Genomic DNA, 21,436 nt, shown 5'->3' on the forward strand with positions numbered 1-21,436 from the left:
TAAGTATTCGAACATAAAAGTCCAATTGGAAAAGCTGACTGTCGCTAGCGTATAAATCCTATGAAAGCTATGGTGGCTCACTGAGCTGTTGCACTGGCCTCTTGCTGCTGGAGACCTAGATTCAAAGCCCTGCCTTGGGGTACCAGTGAAGTTGTGTTTGGTGGCTGTTCTTCCTAGTTCTTGTTTGTCTGCATTGCAAAACATCCATAAGGATTGACCTGACTCTCATCTTCCACTTCAGGGTCTGGGACTGGAGAGGCAGAGAGATGGTAGGTAGGGATTGAGGTACATTGGCAGAGGTATGTAAAGGAAGCTTGCACAGTGCTTGCTAGTGGCTCTTATGAAGCAATGTATTTAATTAATAACTTTTATACAGTGAAATAAGAACTATCCTGTCAAAAGCTTAGTAAGATAAATACTCCAAAGGGATTCCGAGTATCCCTTGCTTCTACAATCTGCATTCGTATTCATGAACTGACCTGTAAAGAAATGCAGTGGGAGAGACAGTAGTAGAAAAATGTTAATCAACCCTTTAAGAAGGGGTCTAGCAGCTGCTGTTGCAGATCATGAAGGTATCTCGGCAGTCTCTGACCTATTGACTTACCATTGACTTAGGAGAGCAAGACAGCAGCAGTTAGGATTGAAGGATTTAGAGTTTTTAAAAAACTGGGGAAAGAGAGGCATGTCCTTCTAGTCTGTGTTTGATATTAATGGACATCATGATGTTTGGATTTTACCTGCTGGATACAATCATGTCCACAATGTGGCACTGCTACCATTCTCTTAGCCTGATCAGTTTTGTTTTATGAAGATAAAGAAGGTTGTGTATAAACTCTCTATGGCAAGTAGCCTTTAAATATGTCTGCACTTTCCTTTAAATATCACCACCACAACTCTACACCATTTGTGTGCTGTATACAACTTTTGTAAGGATAACTTGTTTATATGATTGATATTTATGCTACCTATTAATATTTTTGCTATTTACCAAGAAACTTCTGACTCTCTGATGGAATTTAATTATCCCCTTAACATATATGAATACAACTAATTTCAGAAACTAGTTATAGGAAGAGGGCCCTGTCCTGCAAGTACTTGACCATGTGAGTAGTTACCCATGTGCTTGAGCAGTACCATTGAGCTCAGTGGTACTACTCATTATGGGTAAAGTGACCCACATGTTTATCTATCAGGACGTTTGGACCCTACCGCAGGAAGTGATCTATTACTGAGATGGCAAAATCTATCTCCAAAGTGTATTTAATAAAGATGATTAAGTCAGGAGTTGTGATCATTGTGGAAATGTTGATTCAGTCCTTCTGAAATTTGTTGCAGGGTCATTCCTGAATCTCCCCGGTGGCTGATCTCCCAGGGAAGATTTAAAGAGGCAGAGATCATCATCCGAAAGGCTGCAAAAACAAATGGCATTGTAGCCCCAGCTATGCTGTTTGACTCCACAGAGGTACATTTTCATATGTCCTGCCACAACTGGGTGGGGTGCGGTGTGGGGAGAGAGGGACTATATGACCTCTTGAGGTCTCTTCCAGTTATCCCAGAACTGTAGGGAGTCTAATCTGCTGCTTGGCAACCTTTGCTATTTTCCTGTTCAGGCAATTCATTTCCAGATTATTCTGATAAGGCAGAATATGTTTTCATATGTCCTGCCTCAACTGGGTGGAGGCGGGGAAGAGAGGGAATATATATGACCTCTTGGGGTCTTGTCCAGCCCTAGAGTTCCGTGATTCTAATCTGCTACTTGGCAACCTTTGCTATTTTCCTTTTCATTTCCATATTATTCTGATAAGCCAGAACATCAAACAGTTCAGAGCACAGCTCTGTCACCAGTTGTTTAGTAAATTGTCCAGGTTCAGTACTTGCTGTGACATGAGGCAATTGGTGGTGGCTCATTTGCATCAGTAAGTCAAAAATATGCAGCTGCAGTTGATTATTTTTGCAGTAAGATCTGTTCTCTTCAGCAATGACTTTCTCTGGCTTTCAGTCAGGACTGGCTTGTCTCATAGGTCTAACAAAGTGTCTATCATTAGGGCACTGCTGCCTCACTCAGAAAAATGAGAAATTAAAATACATCTATCTTCATCTTGGTTGGATGCACTATTGACAGCTGATCATTTAATTTAAAGGTAGCTCTTCCAGATGGAAGGATCTGTGTGGAGCAGCAGTTCTGGTACCCAGATTTTATAATGCATATGTGCACCTGCTAATAGGAGGCACCAAAGGAGAAAGCAGGGCTTCACTGAAGAGCCTGTCAGTCCTAGCATGGCACTAAAGGGCACCCTCAAAAGTGCCCTTAATAAATAAACATGTATAGTGTGTAGGCAGTTCTATTGCCCCATTGCTAAGTAGTCCTTTTTCACTGGCTTAATACACTGTTGGCCCTGTGTCTGTGCATGGGGATTTATTATTTGTTTTCTGGGATTTTTTAATAATGATCTGGTGGTAAAAGGGCTCCATTTTAATTAAGAACATTTAGTCCTTTCATAGGAATGATACCTCTTGGTTAATCTTCTTAGTTACAAAGGAAAAAGCCTAGCTCAGAAAGCTTATTAGCATTTAAAGGTTGACTGCAACACAAGTACACACATAATACAGTGACTTAGCATTTGTGATCTTGTCTCCCTCTAGCGGCTAGCTCCAGGAGCATAATAGCCAGCTAGTTAACTCTGCTTAATCAGATGGTAGGGGAGTCATACTCTTTGATGATTACGATCCTCAGTTTCAGTCCCATGAGTCTGTGTTCATTACATGTGCACATGTCTTTTACATGAGACTTTATGTATTGTTTTCATATAAATAGCCACTTATTAAGCTCCAGATAATCCACGGCACAGTACAAAACCACATGTTGTTATGACTTTTCTACAAGAAAAATGTGTTCTTTGATGAACTTGCTTGGCAGCATAAACTACTCAAATATTGTTCAGTTTTTGGTTATGCCACTTAAAATCTGTTCTCGAAAAGCAAGTGTGTTTTGGGGGTGGGAATTTTGTCCTAGGACAGTTGTGAGAAAGAAAAGCACTTCCTTTATGTCCTAGCTGTAGATCAGCTGCATGTTTAATACTTTACAAGACTTTTTCTCAGGCTCCAGGAGAAAAGTCTGCTTTTCATCACTGCCTCGTGCCTTTCAGATTAAGTGGCAATACAGCCCCTCCCCTCCCCCACCCACAACCGTACAAGTCTGATCCTGATGTCAGCCTTTTACATTTGCCAGTGGATGATGCCTGCACAATATCTGTTCTGTTAAAATAACCTTAGAGCTTCTGAGCGATGCCAGATGGACGTTCCTAGAAAGTGAAAACTTCTAGCTAGCCAAACAGGAACAGCCAAGGAAGCAGCATTTCAGCTTCCCCGAGGCAGGCCAGGAGTATGACACAGCCTTATCCTCTGGGACTGAGAGATTAGCTCTGTTTTATGCCCATTCAGTCCTGGGCTGGCCCCTCACCTGAGACTAACTTGGTATCAGTTGTGGCAGTGGCCTTTGTAGTAATGGCACGAGTCTACTAAGCCCTGGCCCGAGATCACCAGCTCCTTTCTTCATCCTAGGGCGCTAAATGGTAATAGTTTTGGGCCACTACTGGCCCAGGCAGGGTGTAATTCTTATGTGGGACCTACCTCCAGGCTCTGAATCAGCTGGACCCAGCAAAGAGGACTCTGCACATGCCAGATTGGCTGCAGAGGGTCTGTTTCCAGCACCAAATGGTCTCTCAGCCTCTGCTAACATGGGGAGCAGTGGTGGCAAATATCATCACAGTTAGTAATTGAGTTCAGGGCTGAGCACCAATTTCCCATGTGCTCTTGCAACCAACTGCTGCTAAATAGGCAGCCGAGCTTGAGGATTCTTTGTTTCACACTGATCTGTGTATTCTGAAATCTGTAGAGATCTCAATAGGCAGCGTGCGGGAAACTGCCTTTGTCAGTGAGGCCAGTGCTGGGAGTGCCTTTGTACGGCATGAAGGAGGAGAAGTTAGTGCAAGTCTTTTCCCTGTTAGATTTTCTATTCTTTGATGACTTTAACTGATTTCTAGATCGAATTGGTACGGGTGTGTCAGTGCTGCCCTGTGTCACAACTAACTTAAAGTTACTTTGGAGTACCACTGGGGGTAGAGAATAATCAAGCTTCCTATGAAACCCCTTTGCTGATGCGGAATTGGTTGTGTGGCTGTTGATTTGTGTATTTGCTGCCCTTTCACTTTACTTGGAAGGGTTATGTGGGGTTATATTTTCATAACCTCCATCCTCCCAAATCTGTATGTTAAGATTTTTTCCCCACAGATTAGATTGATCTCTTCCTATAGGGATATTTTGGGTTTGTTTTCCTTTTCCCCTAAGATGCAGGATATGAAGTTTCAGCAGCAGCAGAAGGCATACATTTTGGACTTGTTCAGAACCCGAAACATTGCAGTTATCACTGTTATGTCATTGTTGCTGTGGTAAGTGGATGTGTGACCCTAAAGCACACGGACAACAATCAATCTGTTTGTGATGCCTGTTGTAGTTTTTTATAATAACCGGTCTCATAAACTGGGACCTATTTCAAACATGGGAATCTGTGTAGGGTGTTCAAATACCTGCATTAAGGGGCTTGCATCCGTGTTTGGGCAGGTAGAGATTTGTGCTCCTCAGTGTGCATGTGAGCATGCAAATTTATGATGACTCTATTGATGTTGAGCATTTATATAGCACACGGTGTACTCAAAGTGCTGCTGTAAAAAAACCAACAAACCCACAGTTTTAGCCACACAACATCCATGAGTACACATTACTGTCTTGGGGGTATAGCGAAAGAGGTCATGTGGCTTGCCAGGCCATATAGCAGTTCAGTGGCAGAACAATAATTAGAACCGAATACATGACTCTTAATCTGTGATCCATTCTTTTAGACTCCACTGCCTCCCGTCTAGAGGAATTGGCTAATTCCTTTTGCATGTCAAATTGAGGTGTCCCAAGATTTGAAATCCGATCTTCCAGCTCTCTTATGCGGAACCATAACATTCAGATGCTGTAATGGAGCTTTTTATGAATACACCGAGTCTTTTAATAGAGTTTGCTCTAGGGAGAGGTTCCCTAAAAATGGGATTGTAGATGGCATGCTGTAATGAACTGAAACGTTTCAGGACTTCCTACTTCACTTTATTGTTAATGGCTCCGTCACAGTGAAACACCATTATGAATAACTTCCAGTGAGCCTTTCATTTACCATATTGTATATGGGAGGGAGAGTTAAGTTAGGGCTCTGTGGAGAGGATTGTGTTTGGGCATTTTTAGTACAAAAAGAAGCTGCAGGTGCAAAAAACTTAGCAACTGTGGTGTAGCTATTGAAATTCTGAAAGCCATCCCATCCCTACTGATGTCTGGTATAGTGCTGTTTCTGAAACAGAATCTTGGGTAATACTGTAGAGACTTTACTTTTTATGCATCTTTCAGGATGTTAACATCAGTTGGTTACTTTGGACTGTCTCTCAACACTCCCAACTTGCATGGAAATGCCTACATCAATTGCTTCCTCTCAGCCATTATAGAAGTTCCAGCTTATGTGATTGCTTGGCTGCTCCTCCGAATCTTACCTCGGCGGTATTCGATATCTGGCACCTTGTTCTTAGGAGGAGGGGTTATTCTCTTCATTCAGCTGGTGCCTACAGGTATGAGCTTCAACTCATGACGTAAAAATAAAATATATCCTACAGTGCCATCTAACTGCTCCAGCAAAGGGTTGGAAACCAGGAAGTTACCAGGTGAAATTTGCACCAAACCTCAATCATTTGTGGCTTGATTTGATTTTGGGTTGGTTTGTTACTTTTTCATACAATTCTGAGCACCTGCAGCTCTCATTGAGTTCACTGGGTGTTGAGTGCTCAGCACTTCTGAAAATCAAAGTATTGATCCGTTTATGCTTCAGATGACCAGGTCATAAAATTGGATAAATGACAGAACACAGATGCATCTGAACTGGAGACCCTACTTACAAAAATCAGAAGTTCTTCAGATTTCACCGTAGACTTCAGTAGAACCTAAATGCATTGCTGATTAGATATGAATTTAAGCATGTGCTTATCTAGTTTGCTGAATCAGAGCCATAATGCATTTCAAGTGCACTCTCAGACTGGGAGTGAACAAAGTCCTGGTAGTATAAAATAAGCTGCCTGCTCAAGTTATGAATTGGCGAATCTAGGGCTCAGGGGTGGTTATGATAAGAGAAGACTGCAATTACAGAGGGGGGAGAAACTGAAGTCTTTGGGAGGTAAAAACAATGGAGGTAACAAGCATGGGAACTTGATGCAGCTTTATTGATCCTTATTTAATTTTATTTTCAGACCTTCACATCCTGTCTGTCTTCCTGGTGATGCTGGGGAAGTTTGGGATCACATCCGCATTCTCAATGCTTTATGTCTACACTTCTGAGCTCTACCCAACAATAGTAAGAAACATGGCAGTTGGAGCTACTTCCATGTCTTCCAGGGTGGGCAGCATCATCGCTCCTTACTTTGTTTACCTTGGTGAGATGTCTTTTATCATTTGGCTTGAATTTAAACACATGGGAGCAAACTGCACAGAACAGTTATCCCAAAGAATGGGTGCAAGCTAGAAAGTCCTGGTGCTCCAAAGATGTTTAAACCAGCTTTTTAGATATTGTAATTTCAGTCACTTTCCTCCATTTTGGGCCATTTTGTTTTACACCAAGGGAAATAACTGGTGTTACACCACTATTGCACCTGTATAAAATTAGAGTATCAGGCCCTTTTATTCTCTTTGATTGAGGCAGGTGCTTTCCAAACAGAAGAGGCCTTGTACCCTGCTCACAATTCAAAGGCAAAGAGGGATAGCAAAGGGGTGAAACATACAAGTAGAGCGGCTGAGATGATACTTTGCCACATCTTGATAGTGCACACTTGAAAACTATTCTCAGTCACTTCTGAAACTTGCCATGATCAGTCAGCTAGTTTCCCAAGGGCATAATGGCCCAAATGGGCCTTCATTGCATAGCGCTCAGCGTAGAAGAGAGCACAGAGACTTGTGACATGCTGAAAAACAGGCAGATGCAGGTCAAATAATCTCTTGGAATCTACACTTTTTTGAAAATGGTACTTAGAAAATATGCAGTATAAAGCATACACAGTAGTGTGTACATGTAATATTTCTAATTACACACAAAACACTATGTTAAAAGAAATGTTAAGGTTGCAAAGTCAAACACTCAAAAGTAAAAAGAAATTCAGCCCTGTTGTGCATATGCTAACAGTCTTTAGATGTTCACATAGTATTTTATAGATGGAGAGTGAGGCACTGAGAGATTAAAGTCAAAAGTATCCACTCATTTTGGGTGCTCAATTTGCGATGGCTAGGTCCCTATGAAGTGCCATATGACGCTTAAAGCACAGCTTTGATCGACTTCCATTGCAGAGCTGTGTGCTCAGGACGCCTATATATCAGATCCCAGGGTCTTAAGTGAAGCGATGAGAGACCACCTCTGAGAAGTTTGGTCTAACTGATTTAACTAGCCTTACATAGAGAAACTGTGTCAGAGCCAAGGATAGAATCCACTTCTTCAGAGCAGCATTCCGTTGCCTTAGATATGAGACAACATGCTGTCTCTTCCTACAATCTGCTGCCTCATTCACTACACCCCTTCCAAGTTCTGCAACAAATGAAGCAGGGGTCCTAACAGATAAGCCTCCTTCACTACAGAACCCGGATTCATCCCCAGAACAGGCCCATCCTGAATGAGATGGGTCCTGCAGAAAAAATGGTATGTGATCAAGTAATTAAAGACTGTACCCTAATGCTTATGCACAAGAGGGTTGAGTTGCACAGACTTAATTTTGGCACTTTTGAGTGCTTGACTTGCAGCCCTGGTGTGTTTAATGTAACTTTTTGTTTGCGACTTCTTTGGTTTTAAAAAAGCAAATGGAAATAATAGAAATTCCATTAAGTGGCATCATATTGACACCCCCTGGTTCGTCAGCAGCGTAGGAACTTTTAGATCTATTTCACAGGCCTCTGCCACTTGAGCTAATAGAGTAACAGATAGCTAAAGTAGCTTGTGATTCCCTACGTGGACCAGCAGTAGTAGGGGATGAGACTCACACACTTTGCCAGTGGATTTCACAGGTAGCAGAGAAATGGTGAGACTCCGGAATCTTGGTTTCCATTCCAGATTCTGAACAGGAATGAAATAGATATGGACCCTTGTGCACATTTTCCCCCAAGCTTGACCCCCCTCCTGCCCTATCCCTTCCAACCTGTCCCAGTTGGTCTCTTCACTACTCCTAGCTCCGTGTCCCAGTCCCATTCTTAAGCCCCACCCAGTCACTGTCCGTACTCCTCAGGTGTCTCACCCCGTCCCAGTTTCCTTGCCCACCCAGTCATAGTCACCCCCGCCCCTCCCAGCCAGTCAGAGTCTCCTTGCTCAGTCAGTCCCAGTTCGGCTTCTCAGGGCACGCAGGGCTGTGAGTCACCTTGTTGCCAGCTTTCTCCAGTGCCTGTGCCAGTCGAATATTAGCTCCCTAACACAACCAGCCTGTCAGGCACATGAGTGCTCTCCTCTGCGCTACACCAGCCCTGCCTTTGCCCTGCAGATTGACAGTAGATGCACTGCATCCCTCAAGTTCCCCCCTTGGGGAGTCGAGCCCCTAATCACTGGATATCCACAGAAATCCCAGATCATCTGGAACAGTGTTTCCCAGTTTACTAGTTTTCACTTAGCCCATGGCTCCTGTATCACACACAGCATTTGTTCAATGGTAGTAACACAAAAGATAATTTATTTGAATCTCTTTTTTTTTCTTAAACAGAAACAAGTGGAGTGAGGGAAACAAATGGTTACATGTGAAACAAAATTATAAAACATGAAGTAGGGCCTGCCCTTATTCGTAGTTACCTGTCCTAGCTAATAAAGTAGATTCTCACTCCAAAGTTCAGTCTTTTGCAGCGCTGGCTAATCCCAAGGAGCTAGGACCCAGTTTTTCACAAAGCACCTCCACTCATCCAGGTACCTCCTCAGTGGACGGATGTAGAATGTCTTTCTCCACCCTGTGATATACTGAATCAGTCTATATTCACAGACAGGGCGCTCCCTCACTCCCCTGTCTTTCCTTCTCACTTCCAAGTGGTTTTGATGTTTAATTTTTCTGGGTTGGTGCAAAGATAAACCACTGAGCAAAACATTATGTAATCAGCTAGCCAGAGGGAGGTGAGAGCTTCCTCCCGCTTGAATGGGCCAGCACCATTCCCTGGTGACTCACTTTCACTTCAAGACCATAAGGGTATAATTTTAAATATAGTAACATTATTCCTTAACTGTTACCCATACGTGCATGTATTGATAAGTTACAAGCTTTCAGCAGAGACCTCACATGCTACCCTTTATGGATAACTATCATGAAGCCAATGTGTTAGATGTAATGAGTTTGTCTTGTCTGAGACGAGTTGCTTGTACGGAACAGTGACCCCTTTGCCAATTGGCACCAATGGGCCCCTGTGTGATATCCCCTTTCCAATCTGTCTCTCCCCTCCCATCCCACTGACTCCCAGTCTCCCTCCATGGACTCCTCATCCAGTCTCTGCCTCCCCCGACCTTCCCGGCTCCCTGTTCCAGTCCCACTCTTCCCCCCAGCTCCTCACCCAATCTGTGTCCTCCTCCCCTGCTTTCCCCCCGGCTCCCAGTATCACCCCCTCGTACCGCGCAGTTCCCAGTCCAAGTCTCCTTGCCCAACTAGTACCAGTCTCCCTTCCCCAGCTTCCAGTTCCAGGCTCCTTGCACAGGCCCGATCTCAGCAGATGCCTTGTCCAAGTCTTCTCCTTTCCCTTTTCCTCTATCCTGCTTTTGTCCCCTATGCATTCCAATCAGACAGCTTCCTCCTCCACACTGTCTGAGTGCCAGCAGGGGAGTTCTTGAGAGCACAGGAGAGACAGGCTCCCTGCTCTCAGTACCAACACCTGGCCCCACTCTAACTATGAGCAGCCATTACAGGGCAAATTCTTTTCAGCAACTGTAGCCCTGGGTTGGAACGTGCTCATCTGCTCTGCGGGGATGGACCACATGCAGTCTGTCACAGGTAGGAGCTGAGAGAGTCTCGAGCATACTGAGGGAGGACAGAATCTTCAGAGGTTTAGCTGCTTCTAGCAAGACTCCACTGAGCATATGTAACCTGCAGGTGTTTTCCAGAGGCTTATAACTAGGCCAAATTTGGGTGGTTATTTGCTGGGATGGCAAAAGGCATGTTCTGGACATGAGGATGACCACACTCTCTTCTCGTCTTTTCCCCCTCCACCGCCCCTCAGAGATGGCAAAGGTTCCTAACAAAACAATTGCATTAACCTTTTTAACAAGGGCAAAACAACTTATGTTTCCCTAATCTCTGAAATAGCTGAACCATCTTTGGTGAAACGTTAAAATAATAATAATGAATAATTCAGCCTGAGCAGACACTTCAGCATGGAAGGTTACGTTTTGGCAAAGCTATAAACAACGAAAAACAGGATCTTGCCATGGGAATTATCAGATGACCCAGCTGGTCCTATAATAAATTTTCTATTGCTCTATGTTCTCACGTATAAACATTATGGCTTTTAAACCAATGTAACTCCATTTATTTTAAGGGAATTAATCCTGATTTATGATGATAGAGAAAGTGAAAGGAGAACTGCACGTATACTGTGTCATCTATGTGTTTAAACATGGAAAAATTTTCAAATCATTTAACATCATGTGATTCTCTCATCTAAAGTTTTCACAGCTATTACAGTCACAAAACTAATAGCTTGTGGCCAGGATTTCTGTTTGTTCTTTGTAATAAAAAAGGTTCCCTCTATTTCAATCTCTCTGTGTTTGTTCAGCACATAAGGCAGTGTGGCCTTGATCCTGCTTGGGATCCTTGAATGTTAATGCAATGCAAAAATCATAAATAATAATGCAGAGGTTATTCAAATAGTAAGGAAAAAATGTGATTTTTCTCATATTTTGTATTCAATGTCCGATGGGCCTGCTTTCAGGACCGTGGCACACTAATGGAGGAAGTCACACACATTTAAAATAGGAAAAGGTAAGTTTTAGGAGAATGCTGTGAGCTATTGATATTTGCTTCAGCCAAGTTAGGACCATATAGTTTAGCAAGTTATTGAATGAAGATGGAGATCAAAGCACAAACTTTGGCTCCCTCTGATATATCAGAGATCTTTGGTGGTTAATCCTAGCTTTGTTCTCTACATCATAAAGTCTACGGGTATAACTTCAATCCGAAATAATACTGTCGTGTCCAGAATACATGTATTCTACGTAAGATACTCTCTGGTTCCTTGGTTTGCACCTTTTCTGAAAGATCTCTAATGTTCTGTGCTATTGTGGTTTGCAGATTTTGCATCCTGACCATACACTTGTGCACAATTGTAAGGCTTCTGGCAATACTAGTAACTTTCCAGTCCCAAACTTGATTCTGCCTAGACCAAGGGCACCGTCTGTCACAGGAGGCCTGTTGCTTTCCCCACTTCTAATCAAGTTTTTGTAAATGTGCTGTTAGTGGAGGAAGTTTAATTTGTATTTAATTAAGTTTTATTGTGAGGCTAAGATTTGAGTCCAAATAAAAACAACGACTGAAGGCTCACTTCCTCCAGCAGTGGTACAATTGTGTTTATCTCGCCAAGACATTTGTTATCCTACATGGAAGAAGCAACATGTAGGAGCTGTTAAATGGTACACAATTCGTGCCAGAGTAGTAACTGGCAACACCTTATGAGATGTGATCATCCCCTATTACAGTTTGGCATATTTTTAATTGAAAAACCCTTTGGACAGGATTGGCAGGTACATAAGTAACTCCAGTTTGGGATTCACTTGTGCTGACTTCTAGGTGGAAATATTGGCTAACAAATTATGCAAAGTGAATTATACAATATAGTGGTATCCTGAATATTTATTCCATCTATGAGCTCGTTGTGATGGTTGGTGTATAACTAATGTTGCCATGTCCTGTGTTCTGCAGGTGCCTATGACCGATTCCTGCCTTACATTCTCATGGGAAGCCTGACTGTGCTGATAGGGATCCTTACCCTGTTTCTCCCAGAAAGCTTTGGAAATCCTCTCCCTGAGACCTTTGACCAGATGCTGAGAGTAAAAGGGTAAGTGGATTTCATTCACTCCATAGATCTGAAACATACAGCCACAACCAATTCAATATCATCTCCTCATTACACTCAACAAATGAGTATTTTACAGGTCTGTTCCAATAGACCAGGGGTTCTCAAACTTCATTGCACTGCGACCCCCTTCTGACAACAAAACTTGCTACATGATGCCAGGAGAAAGGACCGAAGTCCCAGAGCCCCAGCTGCCCAGGGCTGAAGTTCTCGGGCTGAAGTTCTCAGGCTTCAGCTTTGGCCCCGGGGCGGTGGGACTTGGGCCCCAGCAAGTCTAATTCAGCCCTGGCAACCCCATTAAAATGGGGTGGTGACCCACTTTGGGGTCCTGACCCACAGTTTGAGAACTGCTGCAATAGACCAAACCTTTCAGAAGTGGCCTCTGATTTTTAGTGCCTGACTTGATACACATTGGGACTGATTTTTCAGAATTGCTGAGCAACCGTGACTCCCAACTGAAATCCGTGTGTGTGTGTGTGTGTGCTCAGACGTTTTGGAAACAACACCAACAGTGTTTTGAGATAAGCACTCAGAAATCAGAGTCCTCTCTTGAAATGTTATCCTGAATGGCTCCAGTACATTAGAGGTCTTCACTGTTATTAGTGGGCTTAGTACACAGAGCGTTTAACAGACCGAACTTTCTCTTGTATGTTGTGGGCAGCACGGCCCAGTGGATTGAACTCAAAGCCAGGAATGCCTGAGCTGTGGGGTTAATATTCATTATGGAAGCACAACCAGTGTGTCAGGTGCTATACAACAGCGGTTCTCAACCAGGGGTCCGGGGCCCACTGCGGGGCCACAAGCAGGTTTTAGGGGGTCTGCCAAAATAAACCAGAGAGTAGAGCCAGTGTTAGACTCACTGGGGCTTGGGGCTGAAGCCCGAGCCCCGCAGCCTTGGGCTGAAGCCGAAGCTCAAACAAATTAGCTTTGAGGGCCTGCTGTAGTGTGGGGCCCTGGGCAATTGCCCTGCTTGCTACCCCCTAATGTCAGCCCTGGCTTTTAATCTACTGGAAATACAGAAAGAGTTGTTGTGGAACAGGCAGGCTGGGGAGTTTCCATAGCATGTTGCGGGGGGCCTCCTGGTGTACAAGACACAGAAGTAAATGGGGTCCCCTGCTGGGGTACTTTTGCTTAAATAGATGAACAACCCAGAATGTCCCAGGAGGACGGTTTTGTCTGAGATGATTTTTTTAAGATAGGTGGATACCAGCTTTTTTTTTTTTTTTTTTTAATTGAAGTCTGTTTTGAGGCAGGGTTTGGAATAAGAGGTTGGGAGCTGGATTCATTGAAATCAGGATAGAGTCTCAGGCGTGTTCCAACTGCTACCGCTGAATTGCTTTGCATCATCTAGGGCAAGTCACCACGCCTCTCTAGGTGCCTTTCCCTGCATCTTTAAAATAGGGATAATATTTTCATCCCTCACAAGGGTGCTGTATTAATTAGATCATGTGTATATTAGAGAGACAAGGTGGGTGAGTTAGCACACAATCCTGTGTAGAGAACATTACCAAGTTTTTGTATTTTCCCTTGTAGTATATAGAAAGGCTATTCATTTAATAGGATTGTTCTTGTTTCATTTAAATAGCACTTTGTTCTTTGAATAGAAAGGGTTTGGGCTCTACTATGAAAACAGGATTTCAGCATTTATAGTTCTTTTCTTTTGGTGGATAAAGAGCTGCTGGTATAATCTGAGACAGATTACCCACCACTCCCACCCCCTGAAGCTCCTTCATGTAGTTATTAAGAACATGCAGTGCTCTCTTGTTACACTGGACACTGCTGTTTGGGTCACCCTGTACAAACATGTCCACTGAAATCTTATGCATGCATGCACACGTGTGGAGATTTGGCACATAGTATCTCCAGTTGGTTCTAATGTTTGTTATAACTGTTTTACAGGGACGGTTTGTGATTAAAATAAGGTAGTTACAGAATGCTATTCTGTAACTGTTTCCCATCAGACCATTAAGTACTACCCTAACCTACTGCCCATGTGATTGCAATGCATCTGCAGAGCTGCCCACATACTGGGCAGTCCGTTCTCAGAACTCCTAGCATTCCAATGAGACACCGATACTTAATATAGTGCTCTGCCGCAGCAGGTGCCAGTGGGGATGGGGAAAAGGGGCTGTGTGGTGAGGCAACGTACCTATCCCTGAAGAGAGATGTAGGACTGTACTTTGTGTATTGTGGCTTGTGCTTTAAGTGACTGTACTTGTGCATCTTGCAATTGTAACATTGTAAGAGGCAAATCCTGTCTTCCTTCCCCAATGGGTGAAGAGAGCCCTGGATGCATGTAATTCTGCTGTGCAGGCTGAAGGTAGGGGAAAACTGATGAGCCTGGACAGATATAAACCTCTTGTGCTCCACCAAAGGGTTTCCAATATGCTGCAGTTGAGGGGACATCTGAGGTGAACCCATCTATGCATATGTGCTGGCCATTTTCTTTCTACCTCCTTCCACCACCAGGGAAAGAGTGGGCCTTTGCCTTTGGGACTGTGGTAGCCACGGTGCTACTCCCCTACCACACAGCCATGTTATTCTGGCTCAGCGCTGTGGGCAGATTTGCACTTAAGAGCAATAACTATTTGGAGAAGGCTGGAACTGCCTCTAAAAGCCTACCCATGATGGGCATAAGGGCCTGTAATTCTTGGGGAATGAGGTGCTCCTGAGGAAATGTCTGCTGCTCCTTGTGACTGTTAGGGGTTTCCTCAGTGTCTGATCAGTGATTTGTAAGTTCTTAAATTGATAAAACCTGAACTTCAAATACGGGGCACGGTAGAAATTTTGCCATGAGTCTCATGCACACACTTCCTAAACACATGCTCTTTGTGTGGGTGGATGAAATGATCTCCATTGGACCAGTGAGTGTTGACACGCAGTGTCGCAAATGTTGTTCATTTTCTCATCTCTTCAGTCCAGAAGAGGGTCCCTTCTAGAGCATCACATTCCAGTGTAGTCGGCTTTTCTGCAGTTTTATATCGGAAGCCGTTTTCAGTGGTGCAGCTCGGTTATTTTAGCCGTTTCGCTTGGGAGCAGAATGTGTCATGTCTGGTTCCTATAAAATGTTCTGTAGCCATCAAATTTTATTCATTTTCAGATTCAGAAACAGACAACACACCAAACACATAAGGAGTTCAAAGAAGATTGAAGACTCCAAGACTCAGATAACACCGCTATGATAAGGCTCTGCATCTCCTGATGGGCTGGAAAAAGAAGAAGGACTGCTGAATGCATTTCCTACCAGAAAAAAATCCTGGGTCAAAACTACTGGTGCCACATAGTTCCAAACCTACAATCTACAGTACTATTGTACTAAATATAGTGCTGTGAAGATGCCATCTATTTCCATAGGATTCCCCATAATTTATCCTCAGTGACCTGATTTTCAGCGGTTTTGATAAGCTGTAGCTTCTGTTAACTAGGGAGCTATGAGCACTCAGCACCCTTTTGAAAATCAGGCTATAAAAGAGCATTAGGAACAGTCACAGCGCTGACTCAGTGGAATCTTGCACTCAAAAGCTGCTTAAACGTGAATTGAAATACCAAAGTAGTTCAAGATTCTAATACCGGTATTTTCAAATGAGAACTATTTCAAAGTCTTAATGCTTAAATGAATATTAAAAAAACCCCAAAACCAATATTAGATGAAGAGTCAAGTGAAGCGCTGCTTACAGTGCAATACACTTTATACTTCTGCTGTTAGTTCCGGCACTACAGGCTTTCGAACAAATACTGTGGTAGAAGAAAACAGTGTTATAATGCTTTCTTAACAAAAACGATATTTTAGTTGCATATGTACTTTGTGGCCAGATTAAATCTGTCTAGCCTGCTGGATTGATAATGGCTAATCATTATTCCGAAGGTCACATTCCCCTACTGTGCAGAGGACCAACAAAAGGAGTATGCGCCATTTAAGTCTCAGTCTGAAAGCTTAAGGGGAATTTGAGTGCTGTATTTGTCTTGTGCTGGCCCTCGGCACAGGAGTGAATTTCACCTTAGTAAGTTTAAACAAAGAGAGAAACTTCATAACTTCTCACCTGTTTAAATTGTGTAACTGGCATGCACTGCCCTCTGGGCTTCATGAATCTTTTGCTTTCACGTTGAAGCCAGTTGTGGCTGAGACACAAGTGCAACACAGCACATGGTAATGGCAGAGCAGCAACCATTTATGAAACTGAATCTATCGGGCAAAGGTATTCAAACAGAAATTCAGTGTAAGTGCAAAAGACTATTTGTTTCAGGCTGAAAGACTCTGGCTTTGAAAATCAAACCTTTCTTTTGCATAAATGGTTTTGCCATATTGATAGTGTAGCGCAAGGCAGCCATTGTCCTGGGCCAGGGTTCTGTTCCATTGCTGCTATCTCATCTCTTTTCAAACAGAGTTTTCTTAATAAGGCATTTGCAATATTTAAAGATTTGATATAGCTGATATTTTTTTTTTTAATATAGAGGAAATTCCCTTTGGTCTAACATGTAGAATAACTGTTTAGATTACTTCAGTTAACATTCTCATCCAACCCTTGATATTAGCATGGCATGGAGCTGTTTACATGAGATATGGGGATTGGGCTTGGTATATCATGGCCATATTTTTATGAAGATACTTTCTATAAAAAAGGCGGTACTTATTCTCCTTTATGTGATCAGAGACTTGGATATTTCTGAAACCAATTGAAATATTTTTATACTCCTGTAACTTCTCAGGATCCCAGAAAACTTAATTTTCCATGTTTTTAATTAAAAAAAACCAAACAAGTTTGTCTGTGTTTTTGACAGCTTGTCCTTATCAGTCCATTTCCTGGGCTTGTAGCACTGCTACATCTCATATAGTTTAAGTGTTAGCAGCTTTATTTTTAATGAGAATGTTTTTGACGTTAGGGGACTGTATTCAGAAGATTGTGAAATTGTTCTAACAAGGACTTTAAATTGTGTCTATACCTAGCAAAAAAGGAGTTACTTCACCCAATGGAGCATTTGCAAGAAGACATTCTGTCTTCTAATAAATCTCTCCCAGGTTTGAACAGTGATGCCTGAAGAAATCCACAGAGTGTGAATCTATGGAGGGATCAAGAGGAGCAAAAACTCCAGTTTCTGGCACTATTATTTTATTTATTTTTTCTTAAATTGTAAAGCCTTCCTAAGAGAATTGCATAGGCTTAAAATGCTGCTGTACAAGTTTTAACAAACACTTGGTTTGGCCTAGCACTGCAGTCTTCATGGTAAGTTGTCTGTCAAATACAGTCCTAATTGTAACATTTTTCAAATGAGTTATAAGTTGGGGCTCAATATGGGAGCTGTATATTTATGAGCAGTCAGGGTACCACTTGTAAAGCAGTGCTTTGGGATTGGGGAAGGAGAGGATTATTCCCATTGACTTTGCTGGGAGCTGTGTTATTCCTCTTGTGCACAGATAATCGCATATACCCTGCTGTCTCTGTATAATCTATCCTCAGCAAGATCTGAAGCTGGCTTATTGGAGCTGCTGAAGTATGGATGAAAGTGTGGCAGTTGCCATTAGCTTGTTTTTCTTTATTATAATAAAAATGTGCACTGACTTATTATATAACCTACTTTCTCTGTGGACTATAACTGAAAAGAGTGACGTCTCCTATGTGTATTAAAACTTTGTGAAAGGAAGTCTTTCTTTAAGACATTGACAAAATTATGTTTTAGTAACTGGCTATTAAGGTGTTTTGAATCTGTTTGAATAGGCTCATAAGGTGTGGGGAGTGGAGGGGAAATGCAAGTGAAATCTAATCTGCAAGCAGGTGGGAAAAGTTTTGATAAAGATAGAAGTTCATTTCACAGTCTTCTGCACCAGGTTGGGCTTGGTGGAACGTACTTTAACAATAGAGCCCCAAGAGAGAGCCCCTGCTGCAGCCAAAGAAGGCTTGTTCTTGGTATTAAAAGCCTGTGGTATTTGCAGACTTCTTTAAAAGTTTGCAGAACTCTAGTGACTGATGTCTGAGACTAGATCTCCTCATTATAAATTGTTAAATGCTCTCCAAGTCTTAAAAGGATGCTGTCTAGACCAGGGGTTCTCAACCATTTTCTTTCTGAGACCCTTCCCCTCACCCTCCCCCCCCCCCCACACACACACACGCTATAAGAGCTCCATGGCCCACCTCTTCCACAACAACTTTTTCTGCATTTCCAGTAGATTAAAACCCAGCGTTGGCATTAGGGGTCAGCAAGCAGGGCAATTGCCTGGGGCCCTACACCACAGGGGACCTGCAAAGCTAAGTTGTTCGGGCTTCAGTCCCAGCCCCAGCCCCAGTGAGTCTAACACCGGCCCTACTATCTGGTTTATTTTGGCAGACCCTCTAAAAGCTGCTCGCAGCCCCACAGTGGGTCCCAGACCCCTGGTTGAGAACCACTGGTCTAGACAAAGCCCTTTTTGGAAGGGTGACAGGAGAGTGGCTTTACTTTGTCTTATTCTTCAGACTGCAGTGAGGAGCAGCTTCCTTATTGCTACTGATGGATGCTTAATCAGAATTTTATTAGAGTTTAAGCAGATATGTCTGTCATGGCTCCTTCCTCACTCTGAATTCTGGGGTACAGATGTGGGGACCCGCATGCAAGACCCCCTAAACTTATTCTTACCAGTTTAGGTTAAAAACTTTTCCAAGGCACAAATTCTTTGCCCTTGGAGGGTATGCTGCCACCACCAAGTGATTTAGACAAAGAATCAGGGAAAGGATCACTTGGAGTTCCTGTTCCCCCAAAATATCCCCCCAACCCCCTTTCATGGGGAGGCTTGAGAATAATATCCTAACCAATTGGTTACAAAGTGAACACAGACCCAAATCCCTGGATCTTTGGACACTGAAAAAAAAATCAATTAGTTCTTAAAAGAAGAATTTTATTTAAAAAAAAAAAAAGAAAAGAAAGGGTAAAAATCCCTTCTGTAAAATCAGGTTGGAAGATGACTTTACAGGGTAACAAAAGATGCACAAAACACAGAGGAACCCCGTCTAGCCTTAGCTTCAAAGTTACAACAAAACAGGGATAAACCTCCCTCCAGCAAAGGGAAAATTCACAAGTTGAGAAAATAAAGATAAAATAATACGCCTTGCATGGCTGTGCTTACAATTTCTGTAATATGAGAGACTGGTTCAGAATGGTTTGGACAACATGGATTGATGTCCGGTCTCTTTTAGTCCCAAGAGCGAAAACAAACACAGAAACAAAGAACCCAAAACAAAGCCTCTTTCCCCCAGCCCCGCCCAGCCCAGCTTTGAAAGTATCTTTTCTCCCCATTGGTTCCTTTGGTCAGGTGCCAACCAGGTTATTTGAGCTTCTTAACCCCTTACAGGTAAGGAGGAGTTTTAAGCTACCCTTATGGTTATGACAATGTCTAACTCACTTGGGGCCCAACATTTCAACTTTGTAAGACACTTTTACCAAAAATAACCCCTAACCCCAGGTGTTTTAATGTTTGAATTGCAAACATTGCAGAGGGCATATGTTTAAAAAAATAAACTGTTTTCATAGAGTATGTCTATTGGTCACCTGAAAATGAAACTGACTAAAGAAAAATGTTGCAGACTGACTGCACTGACGTTCATTATCCAAAGTGAGACGAATGTAGGAACCAAACAAACAACATAAATAGCGGAAAGTAAATTAGATTTTTTTAAAAATTAGAAGAGTTTTAAAATCCAGAATGGTAAAATAGAAGGAAATATATTTAAAATATAACGTAAGCGGACAGTAACCCTATATGTGTATGACATTCCTTGAAAATGGGGGATGTTCCCCAGCTTATTATTAGACAGGTTGAGAAGTCATTTAACATTTAGTTAGCATGGAATAAGTGGCGGGGGGGAGGGGAAATGGGAGTACTATGGTAAGCTCTTCCCGAATAGAGAACTATCAAGGTAGGGCAGTCTTTTGGCCTAATAACCTTAAAAGAACACTATCAGTGTAACTGATTCTTAAGGCCCCAATCCTGCCAGCTAATTGGTGTAGGTTCACTCCTGCGTTAACACAGCGCCCCTTGGAAGTCAATGGGGCTCTGCCTGGGTGCAAAGCCTCTGCCTACATGGATCTATTTGTAGGGTCAGATGCATCCTTTCATGAAATTTTAAAATAAACATTCTGAAATACTAAGTTTCCATGTCCATTTAATTTCCTTTATGGTGATTAAGTGTAAATAGATGTTCCCCAAGTTGAGAATGTTCTAAAGGGAAAGTTTAATATTCAGTGTAATATTTTTCATGTTTTCATTTTCTTTTTGGGGATGGGGAAGGAGGGTTCTTCTAATTATTAGTTGCCTATGGTGCTTGATGAGACACATGTAAGTTGTATCTAATGTTTGTGGAACTATAGTCTGTTTATATGTGGTGGGGTTTTTTGGGTCTTCTCATGATTTGTATCTGTCATAAAGTCTGGAAAATAAAATCTTATTGGCAACAAGCATCAGTGAATGTGGTTTTTACTATGAATGAACTTGCTTCTAGGGCCAAATACAAGCATCTGGTTACTCAGATTTTTTTAAAAAACTGAACAAATATTCCAAAGTCATATTAACGAATCACTATTGCCTGCTAGCCTTTTCCAGGTCATGTCACAGCTTTACTGGTTCTCTGAGCAGAAGGCACTCACTGAAACTGTGAACCTGATTAAGGAAAATGGGCGGAAAAGCAAGGGCCCAGGGGCCTCAAAAATGAAACAATAAAGAAAATAGACGCAATAGATGGCTCTAGTGTGAAATTCAAATTATTCTGCAGGTTTTGGAATTCTGACCTTATTCTGAAGGCAGGTTTGTTTTGTTTTTTTGCTGACATACATGATATATTTTCACTTTCCGTGGAAACAGATCTTGAGGGAAAGCACCTCCAAAAGGGACTATCAATCTTTATCATTTTCCTGTGCCCACAAGACCTGGTGCCTTCAAGGAGGCAAACTGCTGACAAACTGCAGATTTAACCCCATCCAGACTGTTGAGATGTTCCCTTATGCATTTCTAAGCTATTTACTATCCCACATAGCTTTTTCTGAGGATAATTCACCCTCTCTCAGTGCCCAAATTGATTAATCGATGCCAGTGCCATGAAGATTAATCCTTCATGGTGGAGGAGAAAAGGGCAGCGCAATTCAGATTCCATACCAGAAGAAGGCTCCTTCCTCATGCTACTGAAAAGTCCTCATGCCCCAGCTGCTTATGTTTTCATACCTTACTGATCTAACTGCCTGTACTCAAGTGTTAAATTGCCTCCCAACCCCACGGATATGGAAGCTTGGAACTTGATGGAATAATTAAATCTTGATAGCTAAATTTCCA

General features: G+C 42.5%; 1 protein-coding gene across 3 annotated transcripts in view; it reads left to right on the forward strand.

The window, feature by feature from the left end:
* Positions 1–20,569, forward strand: part of LOC144268884 (solute carrier family 22 member 4-like) — a 54,035-nt gene extending 33,466 nt beyond the window's left edge. Inside the window, exons 5-10 of one of the 3 annotated variants that reach the window (XR_013346863.1) lie at positions 1,336–1,462; positions 4,348–4,448; positions 5,443–5,657; positions 6,330–6,433; positions 11,994–12,129; positions 15,248–20,569. Coding sequence is in view for 2 of the 3 variants with exons in the window: in XM_077824176.1 (XP_077680302.1) it covers positions 1,336–1,462; positions 4,291–4,448; positions 5,443–5,657; positions 6,330–6,512; positions 11,994–12,129; positions 15,248–15,329 (901 nt within the window). In the remaining variant the exon portion in view is untranslated. Of the gene's footprint in view, positions 1–1,335; positions 1,463–4,290; positions 4,449–5,442; positions 5,658–6,329; positions 6,513–11,993; positions 12,130–15,247 lie in introns of all 3 variants that reach the window. The other 2 variants (XM_077824176.1, XM_077824175.1) reach the window with 2 other exon arrangements.
* The last annotated feature ends 867 nt before the right edge of the window (positions 20,570–21,436 follow it).

This window comes from Eretmochelys imbricata, chromosome 8 (genome assembly GCF_965152235.1).
Source record: "Eretmochelys imbricata isolate rEreImb1 chromosome 8, rEreImb1.hap1, whole genome shotgun sequence".
NCBI classification, from domain to species: Eukaryota; Metazoa; Chordata; order Testudines; family Cheloniidae; genus Eretmochelys; species Eretmochelys imbricata.